General features: G+C 46.2%; 1 protein-coding gene across 1 annotated transcript; it reads left to right on the top strand.

Moving 5' to 3' along the window:
* Window positions 1–3,576: 3,576 nt before the first annotated feature.
* Window positions 3,577–16,494, top strand: LOC139399523 (aromatase-like). Its single transcript, XM_071144922.1, has 10 exons — window positions 3,577–3,585; window positions 4,830–4,959; window positions 5,376–5,526; window positions 5,743–5,897; window positions 13,930–14,106; window positions 14,702–14,816; window positions 14,982–15,096; window positions 15,206–15,368; window positions 15,672–15,913; window positions 16,161–16,494. Exons 1-10 carry the CDS (start codon window positions 3,577–3,579, stop codon window positions 16,398–16,400), a joined length of 1,497 nt encoding a protein of 498 aa, XP_071001023.1. The 3' UTR covers window positions 16,401–16,494.
* Window positions 16,495–17,991: the final 1,497 nt, after the last annotated feature.

Here is a 17,991-nt window from a genome sequence, read left to right as displayed (position 1 = left end):
TAAATCACAGACAGTGTCACCAGCAAAGCACACACCAGTCTAATGTCTATTGCTCGTGTTTCTTGGCCGAAGCAAGTCTCTTCTTATTATTGGCGTCCTTTAGTAGTGGTTTCTTTGCAGCTATTCGACCATGAAGGCCTGATTCACGCAGTCTCCTCTGAACAGTTTATGTTGAGATGTGTCTGTTACTTGAACTGTGAAGCATTTATTTGGGCTGCAAATTCTGAGGCTGGTAACTCTAATGAACTTATCCTCTGCAGCAGAGGTAACTCTGGGTCTTCCTTTTCCTGTGGCGGTTCTCATGAGAGCCAATTTCATCATAGGGCTTGATGGTTTTTGCAACTGCACTTGATTAAACTTTCAAAGTTCTTGAAATGTTTCGTATTGACTGACCTTCATGTCTTAAAGTAATGATGGACCAAATTTTCTTTGCTTATTTGAGCTGTTGTTGCCATAATATTTACTTGGTCTTTTACCAAATAGGGCTGTCTTCTGTATACCACCCCTACCTGGTCACAACTGATTTGCTTAAACCCATTAAAAAGGGAAGGAAATCCACTGTTTAACTTTTAACAAGGCACACTGTCACGAATATCACCGAAGGTGGCTCCCCCTTCCCATTCGGGTGGCGCTCGGTGGTCGTCGTCGCCGGTCTACTAGCTGCCACCGAAGGTGACTCCCCTTCCCGTTCGGGTGGCGCTCGGTGGTCGTCGTCGCCGGTCTACTAGCTGCTACCGATCCCTTTCTCCCCTTTTCGTTTGGTTTAGTCTAATTGGTTTCACCTGTTCCTTGTTGGGGTTTTTGGGGTTGGGATTATTTAAATTCAATTAGCCCGCCTGGGTACGTGCGGGCTTGTTCGCTGTTTTGTCAAGAAGTGTTCCTGGTTTTTGTTGGGATTGTCGCTGTACAGTGTATGTACCAGTTAGTACATTGTTGGAGTGTTTCACGCCTGTGTTTCGGCGTCACCCGTCTGTTACTGTACGGAGAATAAAGCATTTCCTCTGCCCTTTGCGCCTGACTCCACACCCATCACTCTTCGAGCGTTACACACACCTGTTAATTTAAATGCATTCCAGGTGACTACCTCATGAAGCTGGTTGAGAGAATGCCAAGAGTGTGCAAAGCTGTCATCAAGGCAAAGGGTAGCTTCTTTGAAGAATCTCAAATATAAAATATATGATGATTTCTTTAACACTTTTTTGGTTACTACATGATTCCATGTGTGTTATTTCATAGTTTTGATGTCTTCACTATTATTCTACAATGTAGAAAATATTATAAAATAAAGAAAACCCCTTGAATGAGTAGGTGTGTCCAAACTTTTGACTGGTATATATATATATGCTGATGGAAGGGCGGCTCATAGTAATGGTTGGAACACGTGTTTGCTGTATTTGAACACCTTCTCAGTGTTTTTAGATGATTTGTGTTGTCTAGTATGCTACACTGAATGTACAAAACATTAGGAACACCTTCCTAATATTGAGTTGCACCCACCCACTTTTTTGCCCTCTGAACAGCCTCAATTTGTCAGGGCATGAACGCTGTTGTCGAAAGCGTTCCACAGGAATACTGTCCCATGTTGACTCCAATTCTTCCCACAGTTGTGTGAAGTTGTTTGGATGTCCCTTGGATGGTTGACCATTCTTGATACACACAGGAAACTGTTGACCGTGAAAAAACAGTGCACCTGGCACCTACTACCATACCCCGTTCAAAAGCACTTAAATCTTTTGTCTTGTCCATTCACCCTCTGAATTCCCCCCCCCCCCCCCCCCACCACCACCACAATCCATGTCTCAACTTTCTCAAGGCTTAAAAATCCTTCTTTAACATGTCTCCTCCCCTTCATCAACACGGATTGAAGTGGATTTAAAAAGTGACATCAATACGGGATCATGGCCCAGGTTGCATAAAACACCGTAAGTTAATTTTCCTCTTATCTTTTCCCTTAAAGTTTCCTTAACTCTAAGTCAGTTGCACAAAGCATTTAGATGTGAATTTTCCCTCTTAAATTAAGTGAAAAAGTTAAGGGTGCCAATGAGGTCCCATAACTCCTTCATTCAGCATGGATATCAATGTAAACAGCAATTGTGGAGGTAAATGTTGATTTCATCTGCTCTGGTAACCAAAGGAAAACATCAACCAGCTAGCTACTAAGCTAAACAATGTAAGGTGAACGGCTAGAAAGCTAGCTGGCTAGTTAGCTATAGCTACTCTGTAAGTTAGCTTGACATGCTAGAAAGTAATAGAAACAAGTTGTGAAAAAAATGACTATCTTCTGAAGCAATTTGGTTATGGATTGTAGAAGTTCTATTTTGTTATATCACAAAATAGGACATGTGATATGATCAATTTAGCCTCAGATTATATTAAATACGATTATATCAGCACTCCTACCTTTGAGAAGCTTTGTGAATACGGGCCAAGAACTATAGGAACATTCTTAAGTGTATTCTCTCAAGAAGCCCTCTCTAAGTTGATGCCTAGTCTCTATGGCAACCAGGAAGATGCCAAATACCTTTTCCCTCTCCACCATTGTGCCATGTCTGGCCATGACACAAAAGCCTCCAGCATCATTAAGACCATGTCTTAATCAGTGACATAATCAGGCATTCAGAGGGAGTGAACTGGAATGACCCTGCAGGTTAGACTACATGGATTTCTCTGTCTCTCTCGCTCTCTGTTTAACTGTGTTTTACTTCCAATTGACTGTCTCTGTGCCCTGCTGTATATAGCTTGTATATCACCGCTGAGTAACTATCAACATCTAAGGGCGGCAGGTAGCCTAGTGGTTAGAGCATTGGGGCCTGTAACTGAAAGGTTGCTGGATCAAATCCCTGAGCTGACAAGGTAAAAAATCTGTAGTTCTGTAGTTAACCCAATGTTCTCTGGGTGCTGAAAGACACCCCCCTGCACCTTTCTGACCCACAGGGTTTGGGTTAAATGCGCAAGACACATTCAGTTGTATAACTGACTAGGTCTTTCCCTTCTCCAACTTATTGACAGACAGGGGCAAATGTATTAACATTTCTTATGTTGTAAATTTGCTGGATAAAAGCCCTATTCTTATTCTCAAATTAGCTGGGTCAGTCTGACCTGTTTAATTTATTTATTTCTTCAGATGATGAATTATACGGTGGTTCGCTTTCTTTTTGATTGGTTAAGTGAGCCTGTTTCAATCCAAATGAAAGACCTACGGTCATACTTGAGAGACCAGGTCTACTCTATAATCTCCAACATTAAGTCTTTTTTTTGTGCTCATTTTGGGGTATACTTTTCCAGTTAAAAGGTAGCCAGGCCCTTCACTATAGCTCTATTGTTTTGCTTTGGCAGTCTTTTTGGTGAGAGGTTCATGCATTTAACGGGCACTTGAGGGCCTAAATTGGTAGTGTAACCAAGCAACCGGTAAGTTGATATTCAACAGCTTGGATGCCTGTGATTTATCAGATAAAAGAATACTGATCATCTTTAAAACCAACCAGGAGCAGAAACAAGGGGCACAGCAGTGGCTACACAGGAGACGGACACAAACTGTAGCCAGGCTAGAGGCAGACTACTCTGGGGCAGTCCAGGATGAGAACGGTGGGTATTATCCTTTTCCTACATAATGACATTTCTATATATAAGGGGGAACTTTTTGTCTGTATGTTCTAATTAACTAGAGGGAATTGTTTTCTCTCTGAGGAACAAGAAGTGTCAAGAGGGATATTCTTGAAAAGAGGCCTATAACAGAATATAATTTAAATTTGTACAATTTTAAACATAATTTTTTTAAATTCTGTATTATACAATGTTACAGCAAACAAACCGTGTCTTCTAGAGGGGACGATGACGAGAACAAAGATGACCCAGTTTCTCCGATAGATAAAGAAACAACAGCATTAGTACATTCTGATAAAATGACAGACACCTCAGCCTTCCCCTCTGGTTTCAGAAGGTTCTAACATCTTTGATGTCTAATTTACTAAACTCTAGCCTTGGTAAGACATCTGGAACTGTACATAGCAAATAGTACAACTGGTCAACTTAAAAAGCTTTCGTTGGTTGTGTTATGGTTACCGTGTTCACATGTTGTACCAACCCCATAGGACAAGGACAGGAGAAATATTTAAAAGGGGATGAAAAGAGAGCAAGGGTTGTCAAGGAGTTTAAGGCTTTGTCTATGTCCCAAATGGCACCCTATTCCCTATTTAGTGCACTACTTTTAACCAGGACCTATAGCACCCTATTCCCTATTTAGTGCACTACTTTTAACCAGGAGCTATAGCACCCTATTCCCTATTTAGTGCACTACTTTTAACCAGGACCTATAGCACCCTATTCCCTATTTAGTGCACTACTTTTAACCAGGACCTATAGGGTTCTGGTAAAAAAAATTAAAGTGTCCACTACATTGGGTGTAATTTGGTTCTGGAAATTCAGGGTGATTCAATACATATCAGAAGCCTTTTTTCTTCGGCTGTCCCAATAGATAAGCGACAACTACTTCGGTGAGGTGCAAACCAAATCAAATGTTTTATTTGTCACATACACACATGGTTAGCAGATGTTATTTCTTTCTTCAGATGATGAATTATACGGTGGTTCGCTTTCTTTTTGAAGGATAAGTGAGCCTGTTGCAATCACAATGAAAGACCTACGGTCATACTTGAGAGACCAGGTCTACTCTATAATCAGTGGGACATGTTTTTACTTTTTAAAATATTTAACCAGGTAGTCTCCTTGAAGTAAGTCAGAAGACCTTTTTCCCTGGGGGGGGGAGAGATAAAACTTGGAAGGAGAATAATAAATAGCAGAGTGCTCCAGCTGTCATCATAACACAGCAGCCTCCAGACCTCCTCACTGTAATGGCTACCAGTATAGTGGATGACACTAGCGTGTCTGGAGTCCTGCTGCTGCTGCTCTGTCTCCTGCTCATCACGGCCTGGTGCCTCACTAACGCCTCACACATACCAGGTAAGACCAATGATGTATGAATGATGTGTGAATGTGTCTACGAGGGGGGGGGGGGGGGGGGGGGGGGACACACAGCCACTCTCTCTTCGTCTAACAACTATCACCACCGTGTAATATGAAATGTCATAATGTCTTTTTTTTGTTTGGTCGAAGATGAATTTTTTTTTTAGGTTTAATACATTTTGGAATTGTATCTCTAATATCTCATATAAAAGTTGATAGCCAACAGCTTACTAGAAAGACCTTGGCTATTCATCTAATATAACAGTTATTACTGTAAAAGGGTGGCAAGTAGCAATCCTGTACTAACCTGCGTCTCTACTGTACGTGCCTCTATGGCAGGTCCTTTCTTCTGGGCTGGTCTGGGTCCAATCCTGTCCTAACCTGCGTCTCTACTGTACGTGCCTCTATGGCAGGTCCTTTCTTCTGGGCTGGTCTGGGTCCAATCCTGTCCTACTCTCGGTTCATCTGGAGCGGGATAGGAACAGCCTGTAACTACTACAACAAGAGATATGGGAGTATGGTTCGGGTCTGGATCAACGGAGAAGAGACTCTCATTCTTAGCAAGTAAGTTCTGTTGAAATGGAATGGGAAAATACTCCACTCATTCAGTTCGGTGGGGGTAGGGGGTGATATTCATCAAGCGTCTCAGAGTAGATTTAAGATCCTCTACCTCCCATGTCCGTTCATTATCATTGAAAAAGTCAAAACGGATCCAAGATCAGCACTACTCGTTTGAGACTCTCTATTTATGACACTCTTGGTCTCTCACTCTCGCTGCAGGTCCTCTGCTGTCTACCATGTCCTGAAGAGTGCCCAGTACACAGCCCGGTTCGCCAGTAAACGAGGACTGCAGTGTATCGGGATGGACGGGAGAGGTATCATCTTCAACAGTGACATCCCACTCTGGAAAAAAATGAGGACATATTTTGCGAAAGGTATACGACAGAGACTTGAAGTTTATTTATTACATGATTATCTAACTCACTAACATTTTACTCACTCTTACTAGATGTCAAATTAATTTATGTTCTGGTCTGATACAGGGTTGGGATCAATTCCATTTAAAATGAAATCATATTGTATTTGTCATATGCGCTGAATACAACAGACCTTACCGTGAAATACTTACTTACAAGCCCTTAACAAACAATGCAGTTCAAGAAAGAGTTTAGAAAATATTTACCAAATAAACTAAAGTAAAAAATAATACAAAGTAACATAATAAAATAACAATAATGAGGCTAAATACAGGGGGTACCGGTACAGAGTCAATGTGGAGGCTATATACAGGGGGTACCGGTACAGAGTCAATGTGGAGACTATATACAGGGGGTACCAGTACAGAGTCAATGTGGAGACTATATACAGGGTGTACTGGTACAGAGTCAATGTGGAGGCTATATACAGGGGGTACCGGTACAGAGTCAATGTGGAGACTATATACAGGGTGTACAGGTACAGAGTCAATGTGGAGACTATATACAGGGTGTACCGGTACAGAGTCAATGTGGAGACTATATACAGGGGGTACCGGTACAGAGTCAATGTGGAGACTATATACAGGGGGTACCAGTACAGAGTCAATGTGGAGGCTATATACAGGGGGTACCAGTACAGAGTCAATGTGGAGACTATATACAGGGGGTACCGGTACAGAGTCAATGTGGAGGCTATATACAGGGGGTACCAGTACAGAGTCAATGTGGAGACTATATACAGGGGGTACCGGTACAGAGTCAATGTAGAGGCTATATACAGGGGGTACCGGTACAGAGTCAATGTGGAGACTATATACAGGGTATTACGGTACAGAGTCAATGTGGAGGCTATATACAGGGGGTACCAGTACAGAGTCAATGTGGAGGCTATATACAGGGGGTAATGGTACCGAGTCAATGTGGAGGCTATATACAGGGTATTACGGTACAGAGTCAATGTGGAGGCTATATACAGGGGGTACCAGTACAGAGTCAATGTGTGGAGGCTATATACAGGGGGTACCGGTACAGAGTCAATGTGGAGGCTATATACAGTGGGTACCGGTACAGAGTCAATGTGGAGGCTATATACAGGGTATTACGGTACAGAGTCAATGTGGAGGCTATATACAGGGGGTACCGGTACAGAGTCAATGTGGAGGCTATATACAGGGGGTACCGGTACAGAGTCAATGTGGAGGCTATATACAGGGGGTACCGGTACAGAGTCAATGTGGAGGCTATATACAGGGTATTACGGTACAGAGTCAATGTGGAGGCTATATACAGGGGGTACCGGTACAGAGTCAATGTAGAGGCTATATACAGGGTGTACAGGTACAGAGTCAATGTGGAGACTATATACAGGGTGTACCGGTACAGAGTCAATGTGGAGACTATATACAGGGGGTACCGGTACAGAGTCAATGTGGAGACTATATACAGGGTATTACGGTACAGAGTCAATGTGGAGGCTATATATAGGGGGTACCGGTACCGAGTCAATGTGGAGGCTATATACAGGGGGTACCGGTACAGAGTCAATGTGGAGACTATATACAGGGTATTACGGTACAGAGTCAATGTGGAGGCTATATACAGGGGGTACCGGTACAGAGTCAATGTGGAGACTATATACAGGGTATTACGGTACAGAGTCAATGTGGAGGCTATATACAGGGGGTACCGGTACAGAGTCAATGTGGAGGCTATATACAGGGGGTACCGGTACAGAGTCAATGTGGAGGCTATATACAGGGGGTACCGGTACAGAGTCAATGTGGAGGCTATATACAGGGTGTACCGGTACAGAGTCAATGTGGAGGCTATATACAGGGTATTACGGTACACAGTCAATGTGGAGGCTATATACAGGGTGTACCGGTACCGAGTCAATGTGGAGGCTATATACAGGGGGGTACCGGTACAGAGTCAATGTGGAGGCTATATACAGGGTATTACGGTACAGAGTCAATGTGGAGGCTATATACAGGGGGTACCAGTACAGAGTCAATGTGGAGGCTATATACAGGGGGTAATGGTACCGAGTCAATGTGGAGGCTATATACAGGGTATTACGGTACAGAGTCAATGTGGAGGCTATATACAGGGGGTACCAGTACAGAGTCAATGTGTGGAGGCTATATACAGGGGGTACCGGTACAGAGTCAATGTGGAGGCTATATACAGTGGGTACCGGTACAGAGTCAATGTGGAGGCTATATACAGGGGGTACCGGTACAGTCAATGTGGAGGCTATATACAGTGGGTACCGGTACAGAGTCAATGTGGAGGCTATATACAGGGGGTACCAGCACAGAGTCAATGTGTGGAGGCTATATACAGGGGGTACCGGTACAGAGTCAATGTGGAGGCTATATACAGTGGGTACCGGTACAGAGTCAATGTGGAGGCTATATACAGGGGGTACCGGTACAGAGTCAATGTGGAGGCTATATACAGGGGGTACCGGTACAGAGTCAATGTGGAGGCTATATATAGGGGGTACCGGTACAGAGTCAATGTAGAGGCTATATACAGGGTGTACAGGTACAGAGTCAATGTGGAGACTATATACAGGGTGTACCGGTACAGAGTCAATGTGGAGACTATATACAGGGGGTACCGGTACAGAGTCAATGTGGAGACTATATACAGGGTATTACGGTACAGAGTCAATGTTGAGGCTATATATAGGGGGTACCGGTACCGAGTCAATGTGGAGGCTATATACAGGGGGTACCGGTACAGAGTCAATGTGGAGACTATATACAGGGTATTACGGTACAGAGTCAATGTGGAGGCTATATACAGGGGGTACCGGTACAGAGTCAATGTGGAGACTATATACAGGGTATTACGGTACAGAGTCAATGTGGAGGCTATATACAGGGGGTACCGGTACAGAGTCAATGTGGAGGCTATATACAGGAGGTACCGGTACAGAGTCAATGTGGAGGCTATATACATGGGGTACCAGTACAGAGTCAATGTGGAGGCTATATACAGGGGGTACCGGTATGGAGTCAATGTGGAGGCTATATACAGGGGGTACCAGTACAGAGTCAATGTGGAGGCTATATACAGGGGGTACCGGTACTGAGTTAATGTGGAGGCTATATACAGGGGGTACCGGTACAGAGTCAATGTGGAGGCTATATACAGGGGGTACCGGTATGGAGTCAATGTGGAGGCTATATACAGGGGGTACCGGTATGGAGTCAATGTGGAGGCTATATACAGGGGGTACCGGTACAGAGTCAATGTGGAGGCTATATACAGGGGGTACCGGTATGGAGTCAATGTGGAGGCTATATACAGGGGGTACCAGTACAGAGTCAATGTGGAGGCTATATACAGGGGGTACCAGTACAGAGTCAGTGTGGAGGCTATATACAGGGGGTACCGGTACTGAGTTAATGTGGAGGCTATATACAGGGGGTACCGGTATGGAGTCAATGTGGAGGCTATATACAGGGGGTACCGGTATGGAGTCAATGTGGAGGCTATATACAGGGGGTACCGGTATGGAGTCAATGTGGAGGCTATATACAGGGGGTACCGGTACAGAGTCAATGTGGAGGCTATATACAGGAGGTACCGGTACAGAGTCAATGTGGAGGCTATATACATGGGGTACCAGTACAGAGTCAATGTGGAGGCTATATACAGGGGGTACCGGTACTGAGTTAATGTGGAGGCTATATACAGGGGGTACCGGTATGGAGTCAATGTGGAGGCTATATACAGGGGGTACCAGTACAGAGTCAATGTGGAGGCTATATACAGGGGGTACCGGTACTGAATTAATGTGGAGGCTATATTCAGGGGGTACCGGTACAGAGTCAATGTGGAGGCTATATACAGGGGGTACCGGTATGGAGTCAATGTGGAGGCTATATACAGGGGGTACCGGTACAGAGTCAATGTGGAGGCTATATACAGGGGGTACCGGTACAGAGTCAGTGTGGAGGCTATATACAGGGGGTACCGGTATGGAGTCAATGTGGAGGCTATATACAGGGGGTACCAGTACAGAGTCAATGTGGAGGCTATATACAGGGGGTACCAGTACAGAGTCAATGTGGAAGCTATATACAGGGGGTACTGGTACCGAGTCAATGTGGAGGCTATATACAGGGTATTACGGTACAGAGTCAATGTGGAGGCTATATACAGGGGGTACCAGTACAGAGTCAATGTGTGGAGGCTATATACAGGGGGTACCGGTACAGAGTCAATGTGGAGGCTATATACAGGGGGTACCGGTATGGAGTCAATGTGGAGGCTATATACAGGGGGTACCGGTACAGAGTCAATGTGGAGGCTATATACAGGGGGTACCGGCACAGAGTCAGTGTGGAGGCTATATACAGGGGGTACCGGTATGGAGTCAATGTGGAGGCTATATACAGGGGGTACCGGTATGGAGTCAATGTGGAGGCTATATACAGGGGGTACCATTACAGAGTCAATGTGGAGGCTATATACAGGGGGTACTGGTACCGAGTCAATGTGGAGGCTATATACAGGGTATTACGGTACAGAGTCAATGTGGAGGCTATATACAGGGGGTACCAGTACAGAGTCAATGTGTGGAGGCTATATACAGGGGGTACCGGTACAGAGTCAATGTGGAGGCTATATACAGGGGGTACCGGTATGGAGTCAATGTGGAGGCTATATACAGGGGGTACCGGTATGGAGTCAATGTGGAGGCTATATACAGGGGGTACCGGTACAGAGTCAGTGTGGAGGCTATATACAGGGGGTACCGGTATGGAGTCAATGTGGAGGCTATATACAGGGGGTACCAGTACAGAGTCAATGTGGAGGCTATATACAGGGGGTACCAGTACAGAGTCAGTGTGGAGGCTATATACAGGGGGTACCGGTACTGAGTTAATGTGGAGGCTATATACAGGGGGTACCGGTATGGAGTCAATGTGGAGGCTATATACAGGGGGTACCGGTATGGAGTCAATGTGGAGGCTATATACAGGGGGTACCGGTATGGAGTCAATGTGGAGGCTATATACAGGGGGTACCGGTACAGAGTCAGTGTGGAGGCTATATACAGGGGGTACCGGTACAGAGTCAGTGTGGAGGCTATATACAGGGGGTACCGGTACAGAGTCAATGTGGAGGCTATATACAGGGGGTACCGGTACAGAGTCAATGTGGAGGCTATATACAGGGGGTACCGGTACAGAGTCAATGTGGAGGCTATATACAGGGGGTACCGGTACAGAGTCAATGTGGAGGCTATATACAGGGGGCACCGGTACAGAGTCAATGTGGAGGCTATATATAGGGGGTACCGGTACAGAGTCAATGTGGAGGCTATATACAGGGGGTACCGGTACAGAGTCAATGTGGAGGCTATATACAGGGGGTACCGGTACAGAGTCAATGTGGAGGCTATATACAGGGGGTACCGGTACAGAGTCAATGTGGAGACTATATACAGGGTGTACCGGTACAGAGTCAATGTGGAGGCTATATACAGGGGGTACTGGTACAGAGTCAATGTGGAGGCTATATACAGGGGGTACCGGTATGGAGTCAATGTGGAGGCTATATACAGGGGGTACCGGTACAGAGTCAGTGTGGAGGCTATATACAGGGGGTACCGTTATGGAGTCAATGTGGAGGCTATATACAGGGGGTACCAGTACAGAGTCAATGTGGAGGCTATATACAGGGGGTACCAGTACAGAGTCAGTGTGGAGGCTATATACAGGGGGTACCGGTACTGAGTTAATGTGGAGGCTATATACAGGGGGTACCGGTATGGAGTCAATGTGGAGGCTATATACAGGGGGTACCGGTAGGGAGTCAATGTGGAGGCTATATACAGGGGGTACCGGTATGGAGTCAATGTGGAGGCTATATACAGGGGGTACCGGTACAGAGTCAGTGTGGAGGCTATATACAGGGGGTACCGGTACAGCGTCAGTGTGGAGGCTATATACAGGGGGTACCAGTACAGAGTCAATGTGGAGGCTATATACAGGGGGTACCGGTACAGAGTCAATGTGGAGGCTATATACAGGGGGTACCGGTACAGAGTCAATGTGGAGGCTATATACAGGGGGTACCGGTACAGAGTCAATGTGGAGGCTATATACAGGGGGTACCGGTACAGAGTCAATGTGGAGGCTATATACAGGGGGTACCGGTACAGAGTCAATGTGGAGGCTATATATAGGGGGTACCAGTACAGAGTCAATGTGGAGGCTATATACAGGGGGTACCGGTACAGAGTCAATGTGGAGGCTATATATAGGGGGTACCGGTACAGAGTCAATGTGGAGGCTATATACAGGGGGTACCGGTACAGAGTCAATGTGGAGGCTATATACAGGGGGTACCAGTACAGAGTCAATGTGGAGGCTATATACAGGGGGTACCGGTACAGAGTCAATGTGGAGACTATATACAGGGTGTACCGGTACAGAGTCAATGTGGAGGCTATATACAGGGGGTACTGGTACAGAGTCAATGTGGAGGCTATATACAGGGGGTACCGGTACAGAGTCAATGTGGAGACTATATACAGGGTGTACCGGTACAGAGTCAATGTGGAGGCTATATACAGGAGGTACTGGTACAGAGTCAATGTGGAGGCTATATACAGGGTGTACCGGTACAGAGTCAATGTGGAGGCTATATACAGGGGGTACCGGTACAGAGTCAATGTGGAGGCTATATACAGGGGGTACCAGTACCGAGTCAATGTGGAGGCTATATACAGGGGGTACCGGTACAGAGTCAATGTGGAGGCTATATACAGGGGGTACCGGTACAGAGTCAATGTGGAGGCTATATACAGGGGGTACCGGTACAGAGTCAATGTGGAGGCTATATACAGGGGGTACCGGTACAGAGTCAATGTGGAGGCTATATATAGGGGGTACCAGTACAGAGTCAATGTGGAGGCTATATACAGGGGGTACCGGTACAGAGTCAATGTGGAGGCTATATACAGGGGGTACCGGTACCGAGTTAATGTGTGGTGGTACAGGTTAGTCGATACTCTACCATTCAAAAGTTTGTGGTCACTTAGAAATGTCCTTGTTTTTGAAAGAAAAGCACATTTTTTGTCTATTAACATAACATCAAATTGATCAGAAATGCAGTGTAGACATTGTTAATGTTGTAATTTACTACTGTAGCTGGAAACGGCAGATTTTTTCAAATGGAATATCTACATAGGAGTACAGAGGCCCATTATCAGCAACCATCACTCCTGTGGTCCAATGGCACGTTGTGTTAGCTAATCCAAGTTTATCATTTTAAAAGGCTGATTTATCAATAGAAAACCCTTTTACAATTACGTTAGCACAGCTGAAAACTGTTGTTCTGATTAAAGAAGCAATAAAACTGTCCTTCTTTAGGCTAGTTGAGTATCTGGAGCATCAGCATTTGTGGGTTCGATTACAGGCTCAAAATATCAAAAAACAAATAACTTTCTTCTGAAAATCTTCAGTCTTTTCTTGTTTTGAAAAATGAAGGCTATTACATGTGAGGACAAGAGGACAAGTACATTAGAGGACAAGTACATTAGAGTGTCTAGTTTGAGAAACAGACGCCTCACAAGTCCTCAACTGGCAGCTTCATTAAAAAGTACCCGCAAAACATCAGCCTCAACGTCAACCGTGAAGAGGCGACTCCAGGATGCTGGCCTTCTAGACAGTTACTCTGTCCAGTGGCTGTGTTCTTTTGCCCATCTTAATCTTTTATTTTTAATGGCCAGTCTGAGATATGGCTTTTTCTTTGCAACTCTGCCTAGAAGGCCAGCATCCTGGAGTCGCCTCTTCACTGTTGACGTTGAGACTGGTGTTTTGCGGGTACTATTTCATGTAAAATAGTCTGGTGCCCATTTTTATTAATTGTATAGGGTGATTTCAATTCACTCAATGAAATTCTTCCTGAATTGTCTGAATTGAAATGGAATTGAGCCCATCCTTGGTGTTGTGTGTGTCAGCTCTGACAGGGCCTGGTCTGCAGCGGACAGTAGGGATCTGTGTGAGTGCAACAGACAGGCACCTGGAGCGTCTGCAGGAGATGACTGACCCCTCTGGACACGTAGATGTTCTCAACCTGCTGAGATGCATCGTAGTGGACATTTCTAACAAACTGTTCCTCAGGGTGCCTCTCAACGGTCAGTGGCAGGGTGTGTGTGTGTGTGCGGGGGGAGGGGGTTTGTCTGTGTGGGTGTGCCTGCATGCATGTGGGGACGTCTGTTCTCTGTCCTGGCACCTCAATGGTGGAATCAGCTTCCCCCTGAAGCTTGGACAGCAGAGTCCCTGCCCATCTTCCAGAAACATCTGAAACCCTACCTCTTCAAAGAGTAACTTAAATAATATCACCCCCCCCCCCCTTCTCACATCAATCCCCCCCACCCCTTTACTAGTTCTGACTGCTGATAGCTACTTTATTGAGGAAAAGTGTACATACTATGACTGTGATATGTGGTTGTCCCACCTGGCTATGTTAAGATGAATACATTAGCTGTTAGTGGCTCAGGATAAGAGAGTATGTTAAATTACTCACTACTGTAAGTAGCTCTGGATAAGAGTCTGCTACTGTAACTCTCTCTGGATAAGAGAGTCTGTTAAACTACTCACTACTGTAAGTAGCTCTGGATAAGAGTCTGCTAAACGACTCACTACTGTCAATGTAATGTAAATGGACATCCTTAACACATTGAATTATGCCAAGCTTTGACTGTGTGCCTTGTACTTTATGTAACTCAGAGAAAGAGCTGCTATTGAAGATTCAACACTACTTTGACACCTGGCAAACGGTTCTGATCAAGCCTGATATCTTCTTCAAATGTGGATGGATGTACAAGAGGCATCAACAAGCAGCGTAAGTTCACACGTTAAAGTCTCTATGTGGTGATTGGTGATGGTCACTGGTGATGGTCACTGGTGATGGTCACTCGTCGGAGGGGGGGGTTGCGTAAATGAAGGTGTGTAGTAGTTTTGTAGAAGGTGTGTAGTTTAATCAAGTGTTTTGACGTCTTGTCTCTAGCAAGGAGCTACAGGACGTGATGGAAAGCCTTATCGAAACCAAAAGAAGAATTATCAGTGAAGCTGAAAAACTGGATGATGATATTGACTTCACCTCAGAACTCATCTTCGCCCAGGTCTGTTCTGCTGATTAATTGAAATCATATCATTGTATAGGGTGTCACTAAGAGAAACCTGTCGATCTTATACTCTCTCGGTGTGTGTGTGTGTGTGTGTGTTGACCAGAACCATGGAGAGCTGTCGGCGGACGACGTGAGACAGTGTGTGTTGGAGATGGTGATAGCAGCCCCAGACACTCTGTCCATCAGTCTGTTCTTCATGCTCATGCTGCTGAAGCAGAACCCTGAGGTGGAGATGAGGATTGTAGAGGAGATCAGCACTCTCATGGGTGACTATGCTCACACCTTTCAAATAAAGGGGGTTTCAACAGTTAGGTGGAATTTCTAATAATATATAATATATGCCACATAGCAGACGATTTTATCCAAAGCGACAGCAACTTACAGTACAGTGAGTGCATCTATTTTTAGTATGTGTTAATGATCTCTGCGGGACCCACAATCTTGCTGGCACCATACTCTTACTCTCTGAACCACCCTTGACTAATAATTGAGACAAATATCTCACGGATGACAAATTATATATTTTAGGCACACCATGCTGACAATCTCATGTTCACTTCTATCCACAGGAGAGAATGATGTAATGACAGTTGACTTCCAGAACTTCAGAGTGCTGGAGAGTTTTATCAATGAGTCCATGAGGTTCCATCCTGTGGTAGACTTCACCATGAGGAAGGCGCTGGAAGATGACGTCATCGATGGGACCAAGGTTTCCAAGGGAACCAACATCATCCTCAACATAGGGCTCATGCACAAAACTGAGTTCTTCCCCAAACCCAACGAATTCAGCTTGGAAAACTTTGATAAAACTGTAAGTGAGAGTTGGGGTGGTCCTAATTGCTTAAAAGCATTACATTGCAAACTGTTGTCATAATTGATGGACAGGTCTGTGAAATTATTCAGAAGTAGCATGTGGTTTACCTGGTTCCAGATCTGTTTGTGTTGTCTTGCTAACTCCATTGATTCATGCCGAACATTATAACGACCGTAGGAGTTGGCAAGACAGCACAAAACGATCTGGTACCAGGCTATGGTTGACCTCTCCTTTTTTCCATCAGGTGCCCAGTCGTTTCTTCCAGCCGTTCGGCTGTGGCCCCCGCTCCTGTGTGGGTAAACACATTGCCATGATGATGATGAAGGCTGTCCTGGTGACGCTGTTGTCGCGGTACACGGTGTGTCCTCGTCATGGCAACACACTGAGCAGCATCAGGCAGACAAACAACCTGTCACAGCAACCCGTGGAGGATGAACACAGTCTGGCAATGAGGTTCATACCAAGACAGATGACCATAACCTAACCACAACCACTACTGACCACCACCACTACTGACCACAACCACTATTGACCACAACCACTATTGACCACAACCACTACTGAGCACCACCACCACTACTGACCACAACCACCACTACTGACCACAACCACCACTACTGACCACAGCCACTACTGACCACAACCACTACTGACCACTACAACCAATATAACCTGTCCTGATCCAAAAACCTGTCACAGCAACCTGTTGAGAATGAACATGAACACAGCCTGACCATGAGGGTCATACCCAGAATGACACAAGCAGCCTCCACTGACCACAACCAGCCTCCACTGACCACAACCAGCCACCACTGACCACAACCAGCCTCCACTGACCACAACCAGCCTCCACTGACCACAACCAGCCTCCACTGACCACAACCAGCCTCCACTGACCACAACCGGTCACTACTAACCACAACCAGCCACCAGCCACCACTGACCACAACCAGCCTCCACTGACCACAACCAGCCTCCACTGACCACAACCAGCCACCACTGACCACAACCAGCCACCACTGACCACAACCAGTCACCACTGACCACAACCAGTCACCAGCCTCCACTGACCACAACCAGCCTCCACTGACCACAACCAGCCTCCACTGACCACAACTAGCCACCACTGACCACAACTAGCTACCAATGACCACAACCAGCCGCCACTGACCACAACCGGCCAGTTATCACTGACCACAACCAGACAGTTATCACTGACCACAACCAGCCTCCACTGACCACAACCAGCCTCCACTGACCACTGACCACTGACCACAACCAGGCACCACTGACCACAACCAGCCACCACTGACCACAACCGGTCACCACTGACCACAACCAGCCTCCACTGACCACAATCAGCCTCCACTGACCACAACCAGCCTCCACTGACTACAACCAGTCACCAGCCACCACTGACCACAACCGGTCACCACTGACCACAACCAGCCTCCACTGACCACAACTAGCCATCACTGACCACAACTAGCCACCACTGACCACAACCAGCCACCACTGACCACAACCAGCCTCCACTGACCACAACCAGCCACCACTGACCACAACCAGCCACCACTGACCACAACCAGCCACCACTGACCACAACCAGCCGCCACTGACCACAACCGGCCAGTTACCACTGACCACAACCAGCCTCCACTGACCTAGAACCAGCCTCCACTGACCAAAACCAGCCTCCACTGACCACAACCAGCCACCACTGACCACAACCAGTCACCACTGACCTAGAACCAGCCTCCACTGACCACAACCAGCCTCCACTGACCACAACCAGCCTCCACTGACCACAACCAGCCACCACTGACCACAACCAGTCACCACTGACCACAACCAGTCACCAGCCACCACTGACCACAACCACAACCAGCCACCACTGACCACAACCAGCCACCAGCCTCCACTGACCACAACCAGCCTCCACTGATCACAACCAGCCCCCACTGACCACAGCCGGCCTCCACTGACCACAACCGGCCTTCACTGATCATAACCAGCCACCACTGACCACAACCGGCCTCCGTTGGCCACAACCAGCCTCCACTGACCACAACCAG

Source organism: Oncorhynchus clarkii, unplaced genomic scaffold, assembly GCF_045791955.1.
Source record: "Oncorhynchus clarkii lewisi isolate Uvic-CL-2024 unplaced genomic scaffold, UVic_Ocla_1.0 unplaced_contig_10020_pilon_pilon, whole genome shotgun sequence".
Classification (NCBI taxonomy): Eukaryota; Metazoa; Chordata; class Actinopteri; order Salmoniformes; family Salmonidae; genus Oncorhynchus; species Oncorhynchus clarkii.
Note: the sequence above shows the minus strand (reverse complement) of the source record. Positions and strands in the feature narration are given on the sequence as shown.

Coding starts and splice junctions, on each gene's coding strand:
- LOC139399523 (XM_071144922.1), top strand. Junction 5,898..13,929: donor GAGGACATATTTTGCGAAAG/GTATACGACAGA, acceptor TGTGTGTGTCAG/CTCTGACAGGGCCTGGTCTG. Junction 15,097..15,205: donor CAGAACTCATCTTCGCCCAG/GTCTGTTCTGCT, acceptor TGTGTTGACCAG/AACCATGGAGAGCTGTCGGC.